At 38.1% G+C, this 25,333-nt stretch overlaps 1 protein-coding gene across 11 annotated transcripts in view; it reads left to right on the forward strand.

The window, feature by feature from the left end:
• DMD (dystrophin) overlaps positions 1 to 25,333 on the forward strand; it is a 2,125,007-nt gene that overhangs the window by 605,536 nt on the left and 1,494,138 nt on the right. For all 11 annotated transcript variants that reach the window (XM_050936430.1, XM_050936437.1, XM_050936440.1 and 8 more), the window contains one exon: positions 12,864 to 12,982. In XM_050936430.1, coding sequence (XP_050792387.1) covers positions 12,864 to 12,982 — 119 coding nt within the window. The remainder of the gene's footprint in view (positions 1 to 12,863; positions 12,983 to 25,333) is intronic.

Here is a 25,333-nt window from a genome sequence, read left to right on the forward strand (position 1 = left end):
CTATCTCACACACAACTAGATCTTCACATTATGGAGACAAATAATTCCATGTTATGGAATTTCTTTTTTCTTCAAGAAAAAAGTGGGCATTACAGAAATACTGGTCCTCATCCTCCTCTGCATTACTTAAACTTTACAGTGATATAAAACTGTGTACATCAATTTCAGTAGAGTCACACTGGCCTAAAACAAGGATAACACAAAGATGAATCTGTTCCATGGTCACATTACATTTGTTGTTTCCTGACTTTTGAATATCTGAACTTGCATGAACAACTGTACACGATGCCTATACATTCTGCAAGGACTTATGTGCTTTTAAAATTGTATGCACTGTGAATAGCCTCACTGAAGTTCAGTGATGGTACTTACAGTGTGTAAGTTTAAGCACATGTATACAGCTTTGCAGGATCAGGATTTTTATGTAATTGTTTTTAGTATGTAAATAATATTATTGTTTCCAACTTCTTATTCACTCTTCAAATCTTCTTTATCCAGTGAAAGAAACAGGTGATATTATTAATGCAAGTACTCTGAGCATGGTTTTGACAGTTTTTACCAAGTAGAAACAACAGAGGTGGAGGTGGCAAGGATGTTCTGGAAGTTGAATACCAGTGTATAACTGAGGTTCATCACATGCTACAGCTGTAGTTGCCAAATAATAATATGGCAATAGTATCAAATGAAGAATGTGACTGTACTAGTCATATTTACTGATTTGATTTTGCTATTGTACAACAAAGGAACACCTAGCCCTTTACAGTCCTTTAAAAATACACTGATTAAGTGGAAAGACTTGTCAATTATCCAAAGATCAGATACAGGATTTGGCCCACATCAAATTTGAACATACAACCGCTTGTAATTGATACTGCTGTGCTGTGCAACAAGGAGGGAACAGCTTCCTGCACCCTCTCTTGTTCACAGACTAGACTGCTGTGAGGGCAACCATTTGCTGGGTTCTCAGGTGTTTTAGCCTCTGGAACCTGAATGCAGTCCAGCTACTGCCCCTGTCTTTGGAGTTTTAAGCACATTTCAGAGTCCAGATCCTCTGTCTAGCACCCCATCCTGAGAGCTGAAACCTACTGTTCAGCTGCCTATGTCCTGTGCTCAGTGCTGATTCTCTTCAGACCCACATATAGTTAAAGAATACAAGCTTCCCAGACTCCCACTGAAAGGTGTGGTTTATCACTTCAATGAGTCATCTAGTAGTTGTAAAGCAAATAATAGACCGATGATTTGCACATATGTTAACACTATTGCTCTTTGCCTTAATCACATAAACCAGAAGAGAGTACAGATAATTAGGAACACAACAAACATCCCAAATGCCATGCCCCTTACTAGCCCACCCTTCTCTTTGGAGTTCATCTTTGTTCAGGAAGGTAGATGGCATCTCTTGTCTCACTGGCTTGTAGATGCTGAGTTGCTTCTCCCTCCTCTTGAGCTGGAGAACAATGGCCACAAAGAACAACTTTTTAAAACCTTCAGGTGACTCCTCTATCAGCCCCAATATGTGATGAGACCCTTAACAGATGATTGTGTTGCCAAAGTGGCATCCATGCCCCGGCCCCTGAGTTGAGACTTGAAAAACTGGTTGCCCTAGGCTGCAATCATCTTTGTCATCTGGATGGCTAATAGTCAAAATTTCATGACCCTGTATGATATATCCTGTGCTAGCATCTCTCTGGAATTCTAGTTCAAGATGGAGGATAGAGACCAGCCTTACAATTAAAATGAAGTTTGCAGTCAGAGATAGATACATATGGAATTCATAGTCTTACATGGAATTCATAAAGTGTGCAGATTTCCAAAATCATTCCATAAGGAACTAGAGGTGTCATGGGCAGGGATGATGGCGATGAGTCATCTATCCTTATAAAACAAATGTATGTGATTAATCAAAGCCACCTAGCTATTCCTAGAGATAATTTAAGAATAGAGCCAACAGAGGCAGATATGAGAGATGTTAGTTCAGATGCTAAAGGTGGGGAAGACTAGTACAAAGGCAAGATCCCTGCATGAAGAGTCACCCTATACCAGTCAATTCATCTTTAGTAATTAGGTAGAATTGACACTAACCAAGTATTCAAGGAGCAGCTAAAATAGTTCATTGTCTCCCTCTCTCTCTGATGCGGTGTACCAACCCTGTATTGGTGAAGCAAGAGTTGAAGAGGCAATGGAGGGAGCATTTAAAAGGGAGTGACTCAGCTCAGTCTGGTCTGACCACAGAAGAGAGCAGTCAGGTGCAGCAGCCTTCCACTGGAAAGCCACCAGCAGCTTTGTAGCCAAACCACTGGAAGCCCAATGACTGCGTGATGACTTGCCATTGCCAGCGGAGGAGAATCAGGGGACAGATCAGTGGGAAACACCGAAGGGATCACAATTCTAGCGCAAGATGGTGCCAGAGACATTGTAACAAGGGTAGGAAATGACCCAGGGAGTGTGTTTAAGGGTATCATGCCCCAGGGCACTTTACAAGGCCTACTGCTTCAAAGAGCCCTGGGTTGGAACCTGGGTTCCAGCTCCCTCACTAGTGACCGACACAACCTGGAGCTATTGCTGCTAGGCAAGGTGGCCTTTGGACTCTTATAGTGGGTGATGCTACCCCAAAACATAACTGGCCCTTGGTGTTATGCCCTGGAGCATCTCCATTGGGTGATACTGCTGATGCAGAGCATACAGTCAATCCCCTGAAACACTCTCAACCACCCTCATTCAGTATTCTAAAGGACCAGTTTAGCAAATGTCAAAAGAAAAACATTCTTGGTGTGGGCTATCTCCTTTCAAAGTGAAAAGGCCATCAGCACTGCAGTTTGCTCTAGGTACAGATGAGCTGTCAGAGGGATGTTGGATCTCAACCATTGTTCCCTCTATTTTTGTACATTCTGTGTGTGGAATAACAGGCTGACACAGTATGAATTTAACACTAGTGAGTGAAGCCTCTTCATCCTCCCCATACGCATGAACTTGTGTCCATTGTCTTCCATTTCTGATCTCTTCTCTGAAATTCAGTCCAGTTATTGTCATTTGCTCTCCATTCCAATTTGCCCCTTCATATCTCATTTACCTTCTTTCATCTCTCCATCCTTTTCCATCTTATTCAATATTCTCCATCCCATTCCTCCCCCTACCCCAGCTCATCCCATTTTCTTTCTCTCCACTGCCTTATTCCATTTATCTCCCTTTTATACTCCATCAGGCCCATCCTGTTTTTTTTTTATCCTCCACTAGTTTGTCCCATTCTTTCCCTTTGTAACATTCTGTCTGCTGCCCCTCTCTTCTCCCATCCCCTCTCTCCTGGCCTTTCCTTTCCCTTTTTCTCTCTACTCCCCCACTGGACCTATCCCCTTCTCTGTTTCTCTTTCAGACCCCATTAGTAAACAAGCATCTGTGGCCCAGACATTCAAAAATTGAATGCTATCTTGTCCATAGGGAATAATGTTCAGTGGAAGCACATACTGCATATACTGAATCCATTCATGTGGGAAATTACCTAGGTGTGTAAGCCTGCAATCATGTCTTCGTAGTGCCTGATTCCAGAGATTATGCAGATGGCTGCAATCTGGCAGTTCAACATGCCAATTTTCCACTTTAAGTGGTAGGGGCTCCTGCTTTTTCCTGTAGAAGGTTGTCTTCAGTTCAAGCCTCACCATTGACAGTACTGACTGATTGCATATTCAGGCATGGATTCGTTACACATACATAGGATCTCAGCAAATTCACTGTGCATTTTGGTCAATTTCATGGTTGTAGGATTTTAAAAATCATAAATTTTATTAATTCAGATATTTATGTCTATACTGGCACTAGAAAAGGTTCAGAAAAGGGCAACTAAAATAATTAGGGGTTTGGAGAGGGTCCCATATGAGGAAAGATTAAAGAGGCTAGGACTCTTCAGCTTGGAAAAGAGGAGACTAAGGGGGGGATATGATAGAGATATAGAAAATCATGAGTGATGTGGAGAAAATGGGAATAAGTAAATAACTTTTCCTTATCCACAATACAAGAACTAGGGTCACTAAATTAAATTAATAGGCAGCAGGTTTAAAACAAATAAAAGGAAGTTCTTCTTCACGCAGCGCACAGTCAACTTGTGGAACTCCTTACCTGAGGAGATTGTGAAGGCTGGGACTATAACAGCGTTTAAAAGGGAACTGGATAAATTCATGGTGGTGAAGTCCATTAATGGCTGTTAACCAGGATGGGTAAGGAATGGTCTCCCTAGCCTCTGTTTGTCAGAGGATGGAGATGAATGGCAGGAGAAAGATCACTTGATCTTTGCCTGTTAGGTTCACTCTGGGGCACCTGGCATTGGCCACTGTTGGTAGATAGGATAATGGGCTAGATGGACCTTTGGTCTGACCCAGTACAGCCATTCTTATGTTCTTAAATCTGAAACTTCAGTCTTGTAACTGTAGGGGTCCTGACACAAAAGTGGGTAATGTGTGCTGAAGGGTATCACAAGGTTATTGTAGGGTGGTCATGGTATTGTCACCCTTACTTCTGTGCTGCTGCTGCTGGTGGCCGTGCTGCCTTACGAGCTGGGCAGCCAGAAGCACCAGTTGCTGGCCAGTAGATTTTGCAAATCAGTTTGAAAGGATTAGACATACCTTTAAAATATATGTAAGTATACATTACAATATACACTTGCTGTATAATGAGTGCATTATTGATTTATTCCAGGGGTAGGTGCCGAAGGTGCCGAAGGTGGCACTCGAGCTGATTTTCAGTGGCACTCTCACTGCCTGGGTCCTGGCCACCAGTCCGAGGAGCTCTGCATTTTAATTTAATTTTAAATGAAGCTTCTTAAACATTTTAAAAACCTTATTTACTTTACATACAACAATAGTTTAGTTATATATTATAGACTTATAGAAAGAGACCTTCTAAAAACGTTAAAATGTATTACTGGCACATGAAACCTTAAATTAGAGTGAATAAATGAAGACTCGGCACAGCGCTTCTGAAAGGTTGCCGACCCCTGATTTATACTTTCAGCAGTTTTCAGGCTCAGCCGCACTTTCTGTTAAAACAGTTGTGTCCATATACTTTTTTTCCCCTCTGAATACAAAGTAAGGGGACATATGCTTCACTGGTTACAGCAGAAAATTGGGGAGAACTCCTGAGTTCTATTCTTGCTTCTGCCATGCCACTAACATGCCGTATCATTTGGAGCTAGTAATTCCTGTTCAATCTGTTGTCTTGAGGCCTTATGTTTCACCCATTACCACAGCATATGATGCCTTTCTCTGTGCCTCATTTCAGTTGCCTATTGAATGGGTAAATACTTATCTCAAACAGATATTGCTAGGCTAAATTTTTATTTGTAAAACTCACTGAGATCCCTGCATGAGAGGTTCGGGGGTTTATTTAATGGCTAGATAGTTCTCCATTCCTCAATGTTCTGGGTCCTGGCACATATCCTTTGTAATGTCCATATACTCTGATCTATATTCTGTTTATAAAAGTTTGATATTTTAGGAACCTTTCATATTTTATTCTCTCATAGACACACAAACCACCTTGGCTCCCAGTATCAGAAGCAACAACAGGAAAGATGAAAAAGCAAGGTGTTAAAGAACCCTTGCAAAATTGCGATTGAAAATATATCAGCCCTGGCACAAATTCTACTTGTCCACCTTCTGCTATGCTTGATTATAAAATAACTACATTTATTAATACACTTCAAAAAAAGTAGGTTTCAGAGTAGTAGCCATGTTAGTCTATATCTGCAAAAAGAACAGGAGTACTTGTGGCACCTTAGAGACTAACAAATTTATTGTAGCATAAGATTTTGTGTGCTACAGCTCACTTCAGTGGAAAATACAGAAAGAAGATTTTATATATGTAATACACACACACACAGAGAACATGAAACAATGAGTGTTACCATACACATTATAAGGAGAGTGATCAGTTAAGGTGAGCTGTTCTCAGCAGGAGAGAAAAATAACTGTTTGTAGTGGTGATGAAAATGGCCTATTTCCAGCACTTGACAAGGAGATATAAGGAACTGGGAGTGGATGGGCCATTACACAAAGTAAAACTATTTCCCCATGCTTATCTCCCCCCCAACCCCAGATCACTCTCCTTATAATGTGTATGGTAACACCCATTGTTTCATATGGTGTGTGTGTGTGTGTATACAATACACACTTCCTTCTGTATTTTCCACTACATGCATCTGATGAAGTGAGCTGTAGCACATGAAAGCTTATACTACAATAAATTTGTTAGTCTCTAAGGTGCCACAAGTACTCCTACTTTTTTGAAAAAAGAACAGTACTCTTAGAGAATTTGGTAAAGCCATGCAGCTTATCTAATGTTTTCTCTGCCACATAGAACTTTTAAAGATGCAGGGAGCTGTGTGGTCCATAACAGAATGAGATTGGTAGGTGGGAGTATTGACTCACTCTTGCTGGAGATGGAAGAAGTGAGACACCTCAATAAGCAGCTGAATGCATGCATATAGTACATCCAGTGGCTACTATGCTCAGTGGAGCATGGCCATCCCTGACCAACTCTCCAGTCCCTCATGTGATCTCTTACTTTCCTTTTTTTTTTTTTAAATTGAATTGTTACCCTGCTCTGTGCTCAGCAGATGTTTCTCATACCCTATTTTCTGGTTATTTTAAAGAGGCTTTTTGGAGTAGAGGTCACTAGGTGTATAATCTCCTTCTTTCTGGTGACACTTTGTCTGTGCTTACCAGGCTATTGCACGGTTTCTCTTCTTTGAAACCTGAGAGATTTTATTTTCAGGGTATATACCCTTGTGTAGCATTGGCATATGTGTTATCCTAAAGCGTAGGTTTAATGTATAGAATCATAGAATATCAAGGTTGGAAGGGACCTCAGGAGATCATCTAATCCAAGCCCCTGCTCAAAGCAGGACCAATCCCCAGACAGATTTTTACCCCAGTTTCCTAAATGGCCCTCTCAAGGATTGAACTCACAACCCTGGCTTTAGCAGGCCAATGCTCAAACCACTGAGCTATCCCACCTCTCCCTGAGTAAAAGGCTAATTTCTAGAATATACGATTTCCCTGAACAAAATGGTTTGTTTGATATCAAACACAGCAGCAGACAACCATGCTGAAGAGGCACAATCTGCTTTGACATACAAGTTAACAGTAAATATAAGGGATTTTATGGTTGTTATTGTCCTAGGAATCCTTTCCTCACCCCTTAAAGTTCAAGGCTACAGAATAGTCTGCTTGCTCAGTACACTAATGTTTTCTTCTTTCATAGATTCCAAGGCCAGGAAGGATCATTCTGATTATTTGCTCTGACTTCCTGTGTAACACAGGCCATAGAAATTCAAAGAACATATGTTTTAGGGGGGAAAAATCCTCCAATCCTGTTTTAAAAATTGTCAGAGGTAGAGAATCCACCACAACTCCTGATAATGTGTTCCAATGGTTATTTACTCTCCTGCATACATTTTTAACGCTTATTTCCAGTCTGAATTTATCTAGCTTTATCTTCCAGACTTTGGATCATGTTATATCTTTTGTTGCTAGATTGAAGAGCCCATAGTTAAATATTTACTTTCTGTGTAGATATTTACAGACTGTAATCAAGTCATCCTTTAACCTTTTCTTTAAAATAACTAGATGGAGCTCTTTGAATCTATTGCTATAAGGCATGTTTTCTAATCCTTTATTGTTTGCACAAGTTTGGTCTCTTTCATCAACAAAAGTTGATCCCATGAAAGGTATTTCCTCACTCACCTTGTTTTTCTAATCCTTTAATCACTCCCCTGGCTCTTCTCTGAACTCTCTCCAGTTTATCAACATCCTTCTTGAATTGTGAGCACTGAAAATGGACACATTACTGCAGAAGTAGTCACCAAATGCAGAGGTAAAATAACCTCTCTCTTCTACTTGAAATTTTCCTGTCTACACATCCCAGGATGACATTAGTCTGTCTTTGCCAGAGCATCACATTGGGAGCTCATGTTCAGCTCTTACTAATTCATCTTCTCTCACCCCCACAGTGAGACTCCAGGAGAGCTGAGTTTTAATCCCTTCTGTCAGGTTTCCCCTAATGGCCTTCAAAGGGCTATCTGCCTTATATATTATATCGGTAGTCCCAAGCTTGCCCTGGCCCTGTGATTATTTTTAATCAGGAAGTTCAGTGGAAACAAGTGGCATTCATTAGCTTCCTGCATGTCTGCTTCGTTAAAATGCCTGAACTCAGGCCTGGCAAATGCCTTAGAAAGCAGCAGTTCACTGCAGCTGCCTCTGTGTCTTGGGGACAGAGAGGAGAAGAGGAGTACTACATATTAAAAAAGCTGTACAGTGCAGACTAGAAATGAACTGGGGAGAGGTTTGCTCTCAGGAAGCTAAACAGAAAGCTGAATTAAAGCCAATAGAAAAACTGTAGTAGTGAGAACATGGTTTTTTTTATTCTCACAAGTCACTTTGGCAACCCAAAAATTTCTTCCTAATTTGTTTGAACTGCTGTGGAACTGAATATATCCTATTCATTCCCCCTGACTGAATGATACCATACCTAGAGACCTGGCATCAGAGTGCCTGAAGAGACCCGGGCTCAACAGTCAGCCAGCAATGGATTTCCCTCTGCAGACAGGATCAGAATGCCAATGAAAATCCAGCCATTCAGTTAAGAGAACAAAAATGTATTCCACAGAATCTCAGTGTTACGAACACCTCAGGGATGGAGGTTGTTTGTAACTCTGAAATGTTTGTAACTTTGAGAAAAATGTTATGGTGGTTCTTTTGAAAAGCGTACAGCTGAACATTGGCTTAATACAGCCTTGGAAGTTTACTGTGCAGAAGCACAGAAACTGTTTCCTTACCTTGTTATATCTGGTTTTAAAAATTTCTCTATATTGTCTTAGTAGTTATGTATAACACAGTACTGAACTGTGTGTTTGGTTTTTGGGGGGCGGGTGTCTCTCCTGCCACCTGATTGTATACTCCCGGTTCCAAATGGGGTGGGTGGTTGACTGATCAATTTGCAACTCTAGTGTTTATAACTGTGAGTTCTACTGTATTGTGTTTATAGTAGCTTCTGCCCACCCAACAGGAAGACTCTGTTTGTACTGGTGAACATTTTATTTTAATCTATTCTCATACAGAAGAACCTTATTGATTGCATGAGCATGTCTCCAGTGTATAAAGAAAAAGGCCAAAAGTGGAAGAGCCAACATCTTTCTCTGTTCCCTGTCCCTTGCTGCCTGTTTTTTTCTTTTAGCCCCTATGTCCATCAGTGATGTTTACTCCTATTTGTACATTTTTAAATTAATTTTTAAGTCCCTCCACTCCCTTGACAAACCTGGAATAGGGGTGTTACTTTGAGAGAGAAAAATCTAGATATCCAAGATAAATGCAAAAGCTGAATGTATTTTGAAAAAGTCTATTATTAGCGTGATTTGTATGAGATGTTTGACTGTGACTTGGAAAAAAGTTACATTAGGCAAAAATGATAGTTACTGGGAAGTGAACATCTACTTTGTTTACTCCTCTCATACTTTGCTGCTTTGGGTATTTTTGCAGTTGGCCTTATCCCTGGCTTTGATTTCTCTCTAAATGTAATGGCTAGGTTTCCTTGTCACACTTTCAGTGAAATAATACTGTACTGTCTTTGATACCATCTGCTTCCTGCCATAGTTTATGTAATTGGAACAGTATCTAAACAAATTGCCATTCTGTGGTTTAACAGCTGATTCCCTTGTATACGTAATATTTTCAGAACTTGAATTCTGTTTGTTTTTTTATTGCATGAGAAGCTACAGATGCTAACACTGCAAAATATCTTCATAGTTAATGTAACTGTTTTGGCATCTACTATTTGAAATTTCTCAGATCCCTTTATCTGCTTTGACTCTTGATAACCCGCTAAGACATCATTACTGGACTGAGCAGTGTGTGTTGCTGTAAGACCTTGGATCAGGTTGATCCTTTGGGTCAGATGCGCTCCCATGTCCAGAAATGGGTCTGTCAGTGAGTCAATTATGGCTCTTTGTTACTGTGCACTACTCGAGCCCTGGAGCAAATTAGGATAGCCTGGGATCTGCTCTAAATTTTGTCACCCACATTTGGTCCCATGGGAACCAAACCACAACTTGGGGATAGTTGGAGCTCATCACAATCCAATCACTCCTGATGCCCTCAGTGTGTATCTGTTCTGGGGTCTGTGGAGAGGGAGGTGTCTGTGAGCTCTGACAGCTTCTTGGCTGCTGGTACTTCATCTATGCCAGAGATAATTAGAGAAGGGCTCTTATGAGGCGGTAACAGCTGAACAGCGCATAGGGAGTGGATCAAAGTTGAGAATTTTTTTATTTTTAAAAAGCACAAAGAAATAACTACCAGTTTCCTCCTGAGGGTAAGAACTCTTCTCCATTTAACTTAGTATTTTAAGCTTAAGTTAACAGCTGCTAGTGACACCACTATATTTTTTTATTGTAGTGAATTGAATATGTTATTTGCCAATTTTTTTTTAAACCTCTTATTTAACCTCGATCTCTGGAGATTGTGCTTGGCAGCATCAGCCATTGAATACAGACCGTGAGCTGTCTAAAAAAGACATCATACTGAAAAGATGACATTTGAAATTGCCATTCATATTCTACTGCTGAGGCCACTCTGTTTTGACAAAGGAGAAAAAGCTGAAAGTTTAGATATTGTTGAAGTAGGAGGAACTCTTTTGAAGGTTAACCTTACCTTCAATTTTTGTTTTTAAGCTTCATGTTTGTGAAGTGTCAAGCTGATGGTTCTTTGTAAGGTCCAATTACATTAGAATAAGATGATCCCCTCTCTCTGTCATTATGTTCTACTGTTACAGAGTGAAAGTACTTTTAAAAAAAAATACAAGTCTCTTACCCCCTAATAAATTTACCATCCAGTCAATGATCTAGTTTAAGTTCCTATTCCAACTCTCTGGTACTCACAGAGGTACTCTTTTTCTAAAGTACTGCATATGTGTCAAATAAAAAGAGTAGCTGTAGATGCATGCCTCTTATGCAGTTAATTTAGAAGATGAACATGCAAATGGAACTGGAGTCCTATACTGTGTCATTCTCCAGTACATGGTCCTTTCTGCAACTCTTGAGTTATACGGATCGATTTCTGAAACATTCAAAAATGACCCTTTGATCCTCCTGGTGTCTTATGACAATTCTTCCTGACAGAAGACATAGTGCCAATGTCTTGGTTTACATGGGTCCATCATATTCAAAATCTCCTGACACCCATGATTCAGGAGATGGATGGAACTGAAGACCCAGGGGATCATTCTGAATTAAAGATGATTTGCAGTGAGAAATAGGATGATATAATATTGTTCCAAAAATATGTATGTATTCAAGAATGATCCTTCTTCTATGACTAATGGATTAGGGAAGAGCATATTTAAATGCTGTATTCAGTGTTTTTTATAAATTTAGTTTTAATTAACCCAAGCAGACTTTATTAGTGCTCCAAATGACACAAACAGTTGCTCATGTGGTGAAAACATTGAAACACACAGAAATCAACAGGTAAGGTGAAGTATAGAATTCTAACCCATATATAACACTGATTACCACGTGCATGTAGGCTGCAAATTTCTTTCCATGAAACAAAACTCTCAGCCTTCACTGTATGCCACTGTAGTGATCTCAGCCTCCACACTTGTCTTTTGTACTAAGAGCCTGATCCTGAAAGCATTTACCCAATGTGATTAAGACTTTTTAACATTAGATCTCTCTCTATTGTTGCTTTGTACTAGCTTTAAAGTCTTCAGACTACAATTGTGGACATATTAAAAAAATTCAGTGTCAATATATTGGTGCCCTCAGTCAAGTGTCATCTAAATTTGCTGTTGCCATCATGCAAATTCATTAAACTTATAAGGATAAGCAATCAGTACTGTATGCAAGGTGAAATCTTGTATTTGGGGATAGAGATGTCTCTTTAGGAGCTCATTTGCCCTCTATTTACTGATATTTATATAATTGTCAGGTCAATTATATTGAAGCTTATATGACAATGACAGGCACATTAAATACAAACACACTTCAGTAGTTTTTAGCAATTTTGAGTACTACTTTTGAGAAATTTAATTGTGATCATGAAATTCACTCTTTTCCTCCCCAGAAAAAAAATCAGTGTGCCGGTAACTGAATAATTGGTAAAACTGTTAGTAAATAAATAGAATCTCTTGCCTCTGCTTAGCATTTCAGTAGGATATAGATTTTTATTTCACTAAAACATAGAATCCTTCTGAAGGCAAAGTAGGCTAACTGGAGACATTTTTTTATTTACAAACTAACACAACTATGTATGCCAACCCTAACCACAGGCTTAACTTTAGCAGATAGCCTTTCTGATTTATTCTGAAGTAAAATCCTGTATTTAAACTCTTTGATTTTAGAACATTATATATATCCAAGTCATAAATATTGTAATTGTTTTTTTTCTCCATATCATATGCACAGTGATTAAACTTCCGTATACCAGATGAAACTTTCTTTTACAGTGTGCCTGATAACAAATTCAGATCTCCATGGATACCTCTTACTTGAAGTATCAAGGCTAGCAAAGTATTAAAAATATTTATATTGCAAATACTACAAGTGATCATACAAGGCCATAGATTGTATATCTAAACTGTAATTCAATCTTAGTGATTCTACCTCTGTTTATGAAACACTTAAATTCTGCTCTACTGCTTCACTGATATCAGCTGACTTGTTTGATTGAACTTACATCATTGTATTCTGCTGAGATTTATGTATTTTTATATAAAATTTGTTATATGCAGTTGTCAGATACCAATCAAAATCTAGAATTAAATTGAATGTCAAAGGGAAATAGAAACTGATAATTGTGTTTTCCTCCCCCCCTTCTTCTTAGACCAGATCTGTTTGATTGGAACAGTGTGGCTTGCCAACAGTCAGCTGTACAACGGTTAGACCATGCCTTCAATACTGCGAAACGGCACTTGGGTATTGAGAAACTCCTTGATTCTGAAGGTTAGTGGAAATGATGCACTAGTTTGTAGCTAAAAATCAACTTTTTATGTATTAGACTGAAAATGAGTTTGACCTCTTTGCACCAGGATTTAACATTTTCAAAGGTAGAGCATAAATGCAAGATTAGTTCTGGGCAGTTTACTATTTTAATTGAGAGAGAACTTAAAGGATTTAGGTCAAAATGTGCAGATTGGCCAGAATCTTCAAATGTGTGCACTTGAAGTTAGTTACCTAAATAAGTAGGCTGATTTCTCTCCCTCCTCCCCGCAAGGTTCAGAGAACCTACAGCTCATATCCCCTATAGGGGAAGCTACATGTGTTCAGCATCTTTGAAAATCTGGCCTAAATATGGATTCAGACTTTAGACCTACCCACCTTTTAAAATATTGGACTATGTTTCTATAGTATTTTGACGCTCAAGGTCTCTGGCTTGAAACAGTAGGAGGAGTGTGTATGTCTGAGTAGCTTCATGGGGCAGACATTTTGGATTATGCTGTTGTATTCTGATAAAGTAATCTCTAATAATAATTAGTGTCTTGCCACTCATAATTAATTTGTAGTTCTTGTTCATTGTGGGTGTAACTTTTCAAAACCGATCAGTACTGGTGTAACTCAAGTTTTATCAATTTTAATGGAAGAAGAATTAGGCCAATGCTAATAATTTTTGTAAATCCCATCTTTTTTTCATATATGTATACCTTCTCCCTAGCATAAGACATCTCTAGAATGAACACCTACATCCTTTTGTAGAAATGGTTTGGAAAGGTCTAGATATATTTTCCCCAGGCCTCCCTATTCTTCCTTAATGTTTTTGGTCCCAACATATTTTCATTGCACTTCCCTTTGTCTGAGAGAGAAGAAAGTCACCCTGGTTGATGATTTTCAAAATAGACTGCAATGGCAAGAGGTATTTATGAACAATGCAGCGACTGTATTCTCTCCTTCCTGAATTTGCAGCATGCCACTTTTTATTCTCACACTTTGACTTCATTCACTCTCCAAACTGGTTGAGGTTTTTACACTGTTAAGCCATCGGCATATTTTTATTTTTTTTTAAACATTTTTATAAATCCACATTGCTGGTTCCTGGTTATACTCAAGGGGGAAAAAACTTCCATTGACTTCAATGAAGCCAAGATTTCCTCCCAGTGTAAACAGTTCAAGATAAATCCTAGCATGGAGTCTCTGTTTTTTCACCAAGGCTTCCGATAAAACTTACTGAACCTCTGTTACTATATATCTATTTTTTTCCTGAACTAGCTTCTTTTCAGGGTTAGCAAATCATTTATCAACCAGTCCCATTTTTTTCTGATATGTTTATTTGTAAGCATTTGACAAATAATTTGAATGAATAATTTGTAGATACTCATTTTTTAATGTTTGCTATAGCTGCTTGCTATTTTGTTTTTTCTGCTCTTTAGCTAGAAGACTAACATTTTAAACCGAATAGTGAATAAAACAATAATGCATGTCTGCTACCAGTTTTAAGACAAATAATCCTTCATGATATTTGTTACTTTGTCCATAGTCAATATTCAGTATCTACTGAGATAGTCATGAATAGTAGGATCTGGTGATTTGTAATAAACTTAACTCAGTCCTCTGATTTACAAATCTGTTGTTTTAAAAAAAATATTTAAGCAGCTTTAGTGTTAAGTCCATTGACCATTATGCTGGCTATCAGCATAGGTAACTTTTCAGAATGATGCCAGCTTATTACTAAACTCAACTAGATTGATCAGTACATCACTGAGGGAAGATTCTTGTTGGAACGTTTCTGCATCTTTTTCTCTATAGATATGCAAATGTGACTCAGTCTCCACCAGTTATTGTTAGCAAGATATCCAAGTACTCTTTCAATAGCATACTCTGTATGATAGAACTATATCCTCTGACTAATACTTAATCAAAATGAAACTCTTGAGCCACGATATCAGGAACTAGTAAAAGAAATCACAAATCCTAGTGTAATGCTGAAATATGACTTTGTCATGCCATGGAATTATTGTACTAAAAGAGCAGGTATGTAACTTGTGAACACTTCTTCGTTTTATTTGTTAACACAATGTGTTAACTGAAAGCTTTTATCTTGGCCTTTGTGGAGTATTAACAGCTTAAAGAAAAGGAGTCACGACTGTGCAGAAGTCATGTTCAAAAGTAACAATATAGCATATGTTATGAAAGGATGAGTTTTATTTTTTGAAGTAGCTCCATACGTGCATTTGACTAGGAAGTCAGTTTCGTTCCTGCTGGGTAATTACCTTTGAAGAGTGAATGTTCTTATTCAGTCAAATGTTGGCTATTGAGGTTACACGTGAAGATATCGGCTTTTTTTTCAAAGTGAGTTTCCTTTCATACCTAATATGCCCCATGGGTTGCTACTATACCTTTTTTTTCTTTTGTGGTTTGTTTGTTTTAATTTTGATCCAAATTCCTGTTGTGGGGTGATGAAAATTCAAGCAATAGTTGAGCTAAGCAGGGCCTGCCAAAGCCTATTCTAATACAACACAAGTGCATTTGTATTAGTCAGGTTGGATTTTATAATTTGGTTACACAGAAATTATACTCCCAATATTTTTAGCTCCCATGCATACAGGTGGTTGACATGTATACTTTTCCATTTTATTGGTGATTAATGTGGTGGGGGTTGCTTAAAGTAGTAAATAATTGGTTGTATTAGAAGTGTATTTCAAAGCAGGCAATTCTATGTGTTGGTTTGTTAAATTCAAGCAATAAAACATGCGTTACCAGCAGATAACTGTATTGGTAATTTATGCATCATAGAATATAGCACACAAGATTATGCATCTCCTATTAATGTCTCTTTCTGTGGATCTTCTTCTACCTTTTAAGTATGTGAACAAAATCACTTTATATAACGTACACCTTTTGGGTCTTGCTACTTGATTAAGTGTTACTACTTGATGCACAGTGACCTTCTGTTGCAAGAGATTTATGATTATGAGGATAAGATATTTAAAGACTTCATACTATCCTTTGATATTCCATCAGTGAAAAATATATTGATGTTTTTTTCCTGGCACGTACTCCTCACCATTCATATTTTGTGAATATACGGTATTAAATTCTACCTGAAATATGATGGAAATAAAGATTGACTATCGTGTCATTTAAATTTTAAAATGAATTGCTGAATTTAAATAGGTATGGCATATGGAAATTATATTTACATAAAAATATTACTACAGAACACAGTAACTGGAGATGGCTCTCACACACACACACACCCCTCTGCTGTTTTTCATACTTTTTTGCTGATAACTGAGGGATGCTGGCATTCCTGAACTAATTTAAATAGTGGTGTAACTGCAAAAGGATTATTTTACCTATGATTTCTCAATAGCTCTAATTATTAATAGATTTTCCATACAGCCAGGTGGTTACTCACGTAACCTGACTGTCCTCCACAGCTTAGAGCAATTTATATATAATTAACATAACCTTCTGTCGAAGTTTTACTATTCATAAAGTTGAAGAAAAAAGCTTAACTTGCAAGCTGTATTGTGTACTTTTTTTGTTCATTATTCTATTTAATCTGTGATGTTACAAAATACTGTTCTCAGTAAATGGTATGATTTTGATATACTTGAAGTACACTTATTATTGTATAAGTTGAATGGGGAAAGAGACATATTTGCAAATGCTCTGGATATGGATAGAGACCACTGCCAATCTCAAAAAAACCAACCAAGGACTGAAAGATATTAAGAAAATGAAGAAGAACACGACATAGATGACATCTACTCTTAATAAGAACATAAGAACGGCCGTATCGGGTCAGACCAAAGGTCCATGTAGTCCAGTATCCTGTCTACTGACAATGGCCAATGCCAGGTGCCCCAGAGGGAGTAAAGCTAACAGGCAATGATCAAGCAATCTCTCTCCTGCCATCCATCTCCATCCTCTGATGAACAGAGGCTAGAGACACCATTCTTTACCCTTCCTGGCTAATTTATGGACTTAGCTACCATGAATTTATCCAGTTCCCTTTTAAACATTGTTATAGTCCCAGCCTCCACAACCTCCTCAGGTGAGGAGTTCCACAAGTTGACTGTGCGCTGTGTAAAGAAGAACTTCCTTTTATTTGTTTTAAACCTGCTACCTATTAATTTCATTTGGTGACCCCTAGTTCTTGTATTATGGGAATCAGTAAATAACGTTTCCTTATCCACTTCCTCTACATTGCTCGTGATTTTATATAACTCTATCATATCTCTTCTTTTCCAAGCTGAAGAGGCCTAGCCTCTTTAATGTTTCCTCGTATGGGACCGTCTCCAAACCTCTAATCATTTTAGTTGCCCTTTTCTGAACCTTTTCTAGTGCTGGAATATCTTTTTTGAGGTGAGGAGACCACATCTGTACACAGTATTCGAGATGTGGGCGTACCATGGATTTTTATAAGGGCAATAATATATTCTCAGTCTTATTCTCTATCCCCTTTTTAATGATTCCTAACATCCTGTTTGCTTTTTTGACCACCTCTGCACACTGCGTGGACATCTTCAGAGAACTATCCACGATGACGCCTAGATCTTTCTCCTGACTCGTTGTAACTAAATTAGCCCCCATCATATTGTATGTATAGTTGGGGTTATTTTTTCCAATGTGTATTACTTTACATTTATCCACATTAAATTTCATTTGCCATTTTGTTGCCCAATCACTTAGCTTTGTGAGATCTTTTTGAAGTTCTTCACAATCTGCACAATCTTGTGGGAGCATATAGAGTACAGACACTGCACGCCCTGCTAGCACAGGTAGAGATTCGCAGCGTAGACAGACAGTGAGACACAGCTTAGACAGAGTGCCCTATGTGCCTGAACCCTGTGACTATATACCCTGTATAGCTCTCTACATGGATCAGCAGTACCTCCCATGTCTACACTGCTATTTTTAGCAGTGTAGTGTCCTGCTGCAGTGTCTTTTCCCACTGCAGCAAAAGCCTCTGGCAGTGGGGAAAGGCTCCAACTAACTCCCTGCTGCCAGTGTGTAGCACTGTACACTACATGCTGCTGCTGTAAGTGTAGATATAGCCATAATGTTGTGATGTCGGTGCATACTCAGGGTTGTGAGGAACTTAATTACCACCTACCATTAGCACGAGGAAGCCGTCTTTGTCTCTGCGAGGGGTCAGCTCCCCAACTCCTCCAGCCCAGCCATGGGCAACACAAGCACTCCCCTCTAGGACTGTTCAGGTCCAACTCTCTTTTTACAGATTAGCAATAGACCCACTCCAGCCCCTCTTCCCTCCAAGCATCAATCTCAAGTGTCCAGTTCCCGTTCCACTGGACATTCTCAGTATTCAGAGATGTGCTGCTTCTAAAGAACCAGTATACCCCAGTTTACAAGTTTCACCTCAGATCACCACTCTGCTTGACACACAGATGTGTTTATAGTGAAATCAAGCAAAAGTACATTCTGCAAAAGTGTAGAGATGAAAATGATAGCCAGTGGGAAGTATCTTGAAAAAGCAATTGCATATAAAATAACTTGGTCTAGAACCTAGACTTAACTAGATACTATCATATATATTAGAGCAATGCTCACCAATGTCCTTCCAGCATTTTATAGCCAGGCTTGTCTGTGATCTTCCATTCATGAGACACCTTGCTTTGTCAGCTTGCCTCCTCTTTGCCAAAGGATGTTGCCAAAGGCTAAGACACTACCCAGGTTCAAAAAAGCACTAGATAAATTCATGGAGGAGAGGTCCATCAATGGCTATTAGCTAGGATGGGCAGGGATTGTGTTCCTAGCCTTGATTTTCCAGAAGCTGGGAATGGGTGGATCACTTGATGATTACCTGTTCTGTTCATTCCCTCTCTGGCACCTGGCATTGGTCAGTGTCAAAAGACAGGATACTGGGCTAGATGCACACTTGCTCTGACCCAGTATGGCTGTTCTGATGTTCTCATGTCCTCAGTAAAAGATCCAGGGTGTATCTCAGTACCTTGGCTATATTGAGACAGCCCTTTGTTCTTAAACAGGACATGACCTTGTTGCTTTCTATGACTTCCCTCTCATCAATTATGCAGTCTCTTGATTAGCAGCACATGACTAGGCAAGGAGATAAGCATCTGTTGCCTTCAGCCAGAAAGTAACCTGTCCGAAATATGTCACCTCCTCCAATACCTGAAGATCATAATCTTTACTAAAAAGAAATCATTCCTAAAATATTCTTACATTTTGCAATGATTTGATGACTGGGGCAACTGGCTTTCAGTAAAGACCTCGCATGCCACCCTTTGGTCAACTAATATACATATATCTGAAACAGAGGATCCCTGTGTTTTTAAAAAACAACAAAAACCTGAACCCCCAGTGCCCTCTGCCATTTGGGACCAAGAGGTCTCTGGGTCACTCATAAATTATAATTACTCACCTGGCTCAAATCATGAAGCAGTGGTCTAGATGTGGAATTTTCTCCATATCAATTGCTAACACTTAGACAGCCACTATTTGACTGAGTAAAAATCTTCACTCTTCAAAGGTAATTTCCCAGCCAGAATGAAACTGGCTTCTTTGTTAATGCATGTATGGAGCTGCCTTATATACAACTTGATATGCAAAACCAAAATTTTTTTATAGAAGTATCAGAGGGGTAGCCGTGTTAGTCTGGATCTGTAAAAGCAGCAATAGAATTTTCTATATTTTATGGAATATATGTATTGTTACTTTGAACACTACTTCTACTTGGTAGTATCCCCTTTTCTTTAAATTGGTAATACTCCCAAAATACCATTCCTTCTATAGATTAAACTGTGTTGTATAGGATATCATCTTCTGTTTTGGAGAGGGTTGTGAGAGAGAGTATTTCTGGCCCTTGTGAGTCCAGAGTTACATGAGAAAATAAACCAAAAGACTGTCCTTTTGTTGGCCATGCAGCCAGTATGTCAAGCAGATTGCTGGAACTAGGATGTTAACATTACAGTCTTTGTTTCACCATTTAGAATGTGCTATTCATATAGTCAAAAGATGAGCCTGGGAGTTTAAATTCATGTCTTTGCTAGACACCAAAACACATGGTCATAATAAAGACACTGGATTTATGGCTTATTTCAACAATCTGTAACCAACTAATTCCCCTTTTGGCTATGAGTACAGGGGCGTTAAACAGGCCATTTCATCTTAAATGGTCCCTTAGAATATGTGCTAACTACTTATGCTAAACTATCTGTTGGATCTTGTATTTGGCTGTGACACTCTTCCTACCTTTCCCAGACCCGAAGAAGATCCTGTGTAGCCAAAAATTCTCTCTCACCAACAGAAGTTGGTTCAATGAAAGATCTCACCCATCTTGTCGCTCTCTTTCGCCATTTAGTACAGTCAGTAAAAAATCTCTCCACCTTCTGTGTTGTCATATACTGTGTGTGTGTGTGTGTGTGTGTGTGTGTGTGTGTGTGTGTGTGTGTGTGTGTATGGGCTTACATGGACTTGTGCATAACACTATGCACAGTTATAGCCAGTAAAACCTGACTACACTCATTTAGGGTGAAATTCCCCCTCTTCAGGGCCAGCATGAGGCCTGTGCTCTGTTTAAGCACTTGAAGTAAGGTTTAAGTGGATATAAATGGTACATAGGTCTTGTGTTGGCCCTCTTCACAGGAATGAATTTTACCTTTTACTACTTTTAACCAAAGTGTTTTTTAAACAAGCACCCAAATATAATATACCATAAATATACAATAAATAAGTTAATACTTCACAGAATTTGATAATTAACTGGTACTTCTTACTTGCATATTATTTCTGGATACAGATATTTCACTTGCTTCTTCATAAGTAGTCAAGCTAGCCCAGTAAGTAAAATGGGTGTCCTGTGAAACTACAGTGGTTTTCATATTATTCCTTTTAGTAGTTTTTGGTGTGGGGAGGAAGATAAACTTTTCAGTCTTTTACCAAAATGCCCCTACGGTTCTGTTGATAAATGTCTATCAGGGATGGTCTAGACAGTATTTGGTCCTGCCATGAGGGCAGGGGACTGGACTCGATGACCTCTCGAGGTCCCTTCCGTCCTAGAGTCTATGAATCTATGATCTTGCTTACTTTAGGGACTTGCATTTATTATTCAGTTTAATGTGGTGCTAAAAATATTTTAACGGTGACTTGTTGACTCGTAACATCATATCTTGCCTTTAGACATAGCATTAAGTAGGATAGGGAAAATGCTCTTCCTGTATAGTGTGTTGATTTCAGATGAGTCCTCATCACTGTGGATTTAGTAGAAAAATGAAAAAAAAATCCATTCAGGTGGTCACTGAGTGTGAGTTTTATAGCATGTACTGTAGCCTTAGCAATGACCCTAGCCTTCCAATTACTAGTTCATTTTATTATAATAGTTTCTTTGCAGCCTGGGAGAATACATGCTCAGACAGCTTCAGAGGATATGGCTCCTCCCGTAAGTGTGTGACTTCTCCTGGTTCAGGAACTGATTCTGAGTAAATGTAATATTTCACCTCCTGTTGCCAGCATTGCTGTTTGTGTGCTCCCCTCTAGCAATAAACAGTTGCGGTTCTTTTCTTTAAAGAACTTGTGCCTGCTGAGATTGAGCCTACTTGTTAGTCCTACAACAATATTTGTACTGTTGTCTTTGGACTAAATAATTGTCCATTTCCCTAATGGTTTACTATGTAGTCTCATACTTCTTCATCATTTAATCTATCTTGTTCATGTCTTCAGTGGTCTTCTCCCTAATTTACAGTAGTGTTATGAGTTCTTTGCACCTTTATTAGGTGATAATGAGAGACAATGAGTTTTTTCATTTGATAGTTTTTTTCTGTTTGATCTTGATTCTATGTGCTGCTATATCACAGTACTAGATTCTACACAAATGAATAGCTTTATATGCATTTTTCACATACAATTTCTATCTATAGCTCAATGAAGGAGGAAAAGAATCTCTACTCTATATTGCATAAGTAAATCACCTCGCCCTTCCTGTACTATATATACACAGTAATGATATAGATATCCAGTAGTTTTCTCATTCATCTTCTATAGCTCAGTCCCATACAGGATACCCATTAGGGGAATGTACTGTGGAAAGATGGTTGTCTCCTTGAATACCATAAGGCATGGAAATGTGTTCAGAGGACATTGTTGATAGACATTTTTTAGATGAAATATTAGCCAGTGGTTGCGATTTGTACTACTGAGAGCATTCAGGAAGGCTGCTCGGTTGAACCTGGGAAATTCTGCTGCAACAGCACAAGAAAAATGTGTAACTTCATGATTTTTTAGGAAGGCGGCAATGAGTTTTCCCTTCACTCCCCTTTGTGGTTCCAAATATCAAAATAAATATACATAAATAGTTTCTGTAAAAGTTGTAGAGTCCACAGCAATAAAGTTATTGGTTGTAGAACATTATTATTGGGCTCTGTCTGTTCAACCATATACTTCTAGTATCTCTTGGTTTTAATCTTATAAGTTTCTCTGTCTGGCTTTTCTGTTGTTGGTAGGTCACTAGCAGTGGTCCTTTTTGTTGGGAAATTAGAATGCCAGCTTTTGTGTCAGACTTCAGAAACCAATAAAAGTAGATTCGGAGGAGCCTCCGCTCCCATTAATTAACCTAGCAACTGCATGACTCAAAGGTTTGACGAACTGTTCACTATTCATATTTAAAAATAGATTCATAAGATAATCAATGTCATGTCTAGAAGAATGTACCATGGTTTTCAAGTCATGTTTTTTAGGAATATTTTTGGTAAGGAAAAAGGAGGGTAGCAGGATTGGTTGTCAAAGTAATTTAAGATAGCCCTGAACTTGTGTGTGTATATATATATATAAATATTTTCAAATTTTAATGCAATAAATACAGTAAATATGCATATGCTAATTTGTGGATTCTTACCACTGTCTAGGTAATTAAAAAAAAAACACCTTCAGCCTTTATGCAAAATATGCAGTGAAGCAGAGTCACTCCTTCCCCACACAATTTTTTTTTAATTTTTTGTATATTTTGGTTTTCATAGTATTTCCATTCCAGCAAGAAGTACAGTGTAATGTTGCTAGACTCAAAAGGTCTGGGCATTTCATATCAGCATCTATAGTGAACCCACATTTCAGTTATTTTGAGGCTACCTCAGCACTGCCTACCAAATTGATAAAGATTGCATGGAATATTGACATTTATCAAGGTTATCAGGATATTCTGCATTTGGCCAACTTGAGTGGTCACCTAGGTGGTTGCTGTTTCAATTAGAATTGATGGTTTCTGGATATTGTGGGTCACTACGAAACAACTTCCAAAATGGCCATATCACGGCAGCCAGAGAGGATAATATTAATATAGACAGAACTGGCTTGAATAGAAAAGGATTTTTAAGAACTCCTAATGAAAATGTATAAACCTAAATATTCCCTATTAATATATATGCAAGAGCAGGGTTTGAATTATTCCCCACAACACTATTTCACATCCTAACATGTTAATTTTACTAGTCTATAAGCATTCATCACTGTGGAAACATGAAAACCTGTGGAAGTGCTTTAACATTAAAAAAGCCATACTTCACTTATAAGCACAATTCTAGTTGCTCTTTTTCTTTATGCTGCTACATATTGCCATCTGAGTGAAGAAAATGAAATAGAAATCTTTCTGCAGTACCTAAAACACGTTTCAAAATGAGACTAGGTGGTATTGAATGTGCACAGCTAGATACCTGTATATTACGATTATTTTTGAGTGCAAGCTGAAACTGCAGTAATAGCCATTTTATCCAATGGGGTGGATTTGTAATAGAAATTCAGCATTTCAAGTGGATATGTGTTCAATCTGTAACTCCATAGTGATATGTTAAAACTCCTTTCATAATTGCTTTTCCACAAAATTAAAATGCACTTTTTTGTTTTAAATTTATCCTACTGATAAGATGAAGGTCCTGTTTTTTGACAGCTTCTTACTAATGCAATACCCTTCAAGTCACATATTTCTATTAAAACCTGTAAATTACTGACTGTGAAGTAGTTTATTCATAATTAAATACCTCACAGGTCATAGAGGTGATAATAAATCTACTCATGCTATATGGAAAATGAAGTGTTTTTAAATGAAACTTCAGGCTTGTAATGGGTGCTCTATTTTTCCCTGCTTTTTTTTTATTTGCTTAACTTGTGAAGAAAAAGATTTTGTGATAATTTCACCGTTCGGCTGCTTAATTTTGTCAGTAAAGTTTACCATCCACTTTGGCTTTGATTACTTTTAAGGAAGCTTTCATATTCGTTTTTATGATTGCTTCTGAGTAGCAGAAAAGCATTTAAATAAACTATGACTTAATGACCTATTCTGTGTGAATAAGTCACAAAGAAGAAGAATCAGTGAATATAGTTAGTTAATATCCCTGAGTACTGACATGCTTAAGGTCCTTACAAAGCACGTGGAGATATCTGAAAATATTGAAAATGTGGTATCCCAAGTTTCCCAAGCGCAGTGTTATATTTTAATCATAATGTCCATTAGCTATAGAAATAGAGATTTGGAATTTAAAATATGACTTCATTGTGATACTATTAACAAAGATTGATGCATGCAAATTGTTTTAGGAGACACCAAATGATTGGTAATGGAGTCAGTAGGCAATGTATTTGCAACAAGAATGATGTCTGTAAGGGTGTGCCCCATGAAATTACATATTGTATCAATTTGAGCTTCCCTCAGTGTTTTATACTATCACCTTTAAGTTTTCCTTCAAGACTCTGCTGCCTGTTTCACTGATGTTTGTTCCAGCTTCAGCCACTGAAAAAGATAAAAAGTGAACAGAATACAAAGTAAATGGGACCTTATTGAAGCTGTTTTAGCAAAATGAGACATTGAAGATGGAGAAATATACTCAACCATTTATAACATGTAGTAAGTGTAGGTCTTTAAATATGCTAATATGCTTTGTTGTTGTGATTTGTTTTCAGACATACTCTGTGGGTGAGAATGGGTTAGGACTAAGGCATAGCACATCTTCTCTTCTTGATTTTCCTCTAGCACTTTCCTGTCACTAAGAAGTAGTTGTCATACCCAATATATCAACTAGGAATGGAGTAGAAAATGTCACTTAAACAAAATTCGTTAAGCAGTAATATCTGTGGGGCAGAAAACCCTTTTGTAAATTGTTTGAGTAGCACACTGGAGCTCACATTAATAAGTAACTATTTATATTTGTTCCTGTCATCATACAGCACAATTAATTGCCCACTGAATTTAATAGGTATGTGTAGGGAACGGTCACAGGATCAGGCACTTAAAATAAATTTTTGTGAACCAAAATGGAAACTTCCATAAAACACACACCTGTCAAATGAATAGATTGAAGTGTGTGTTCTGTAGTCCTAAAACAAATATTT

This window comes from Gopherus flavomarginatus, chromosome 1 (assembly GCF_025201925.1).
Source record: "Gopherus flavomarginatus isolate rGopFla2 chromosome 1, rGopFla2.mat.asm, whole genome shotgun sequence".
NCBI lineage: Eukaryota > Metazoa > Chordata > Testudines > Testudinidae > Gopherus > Gopherus flavomarginatus.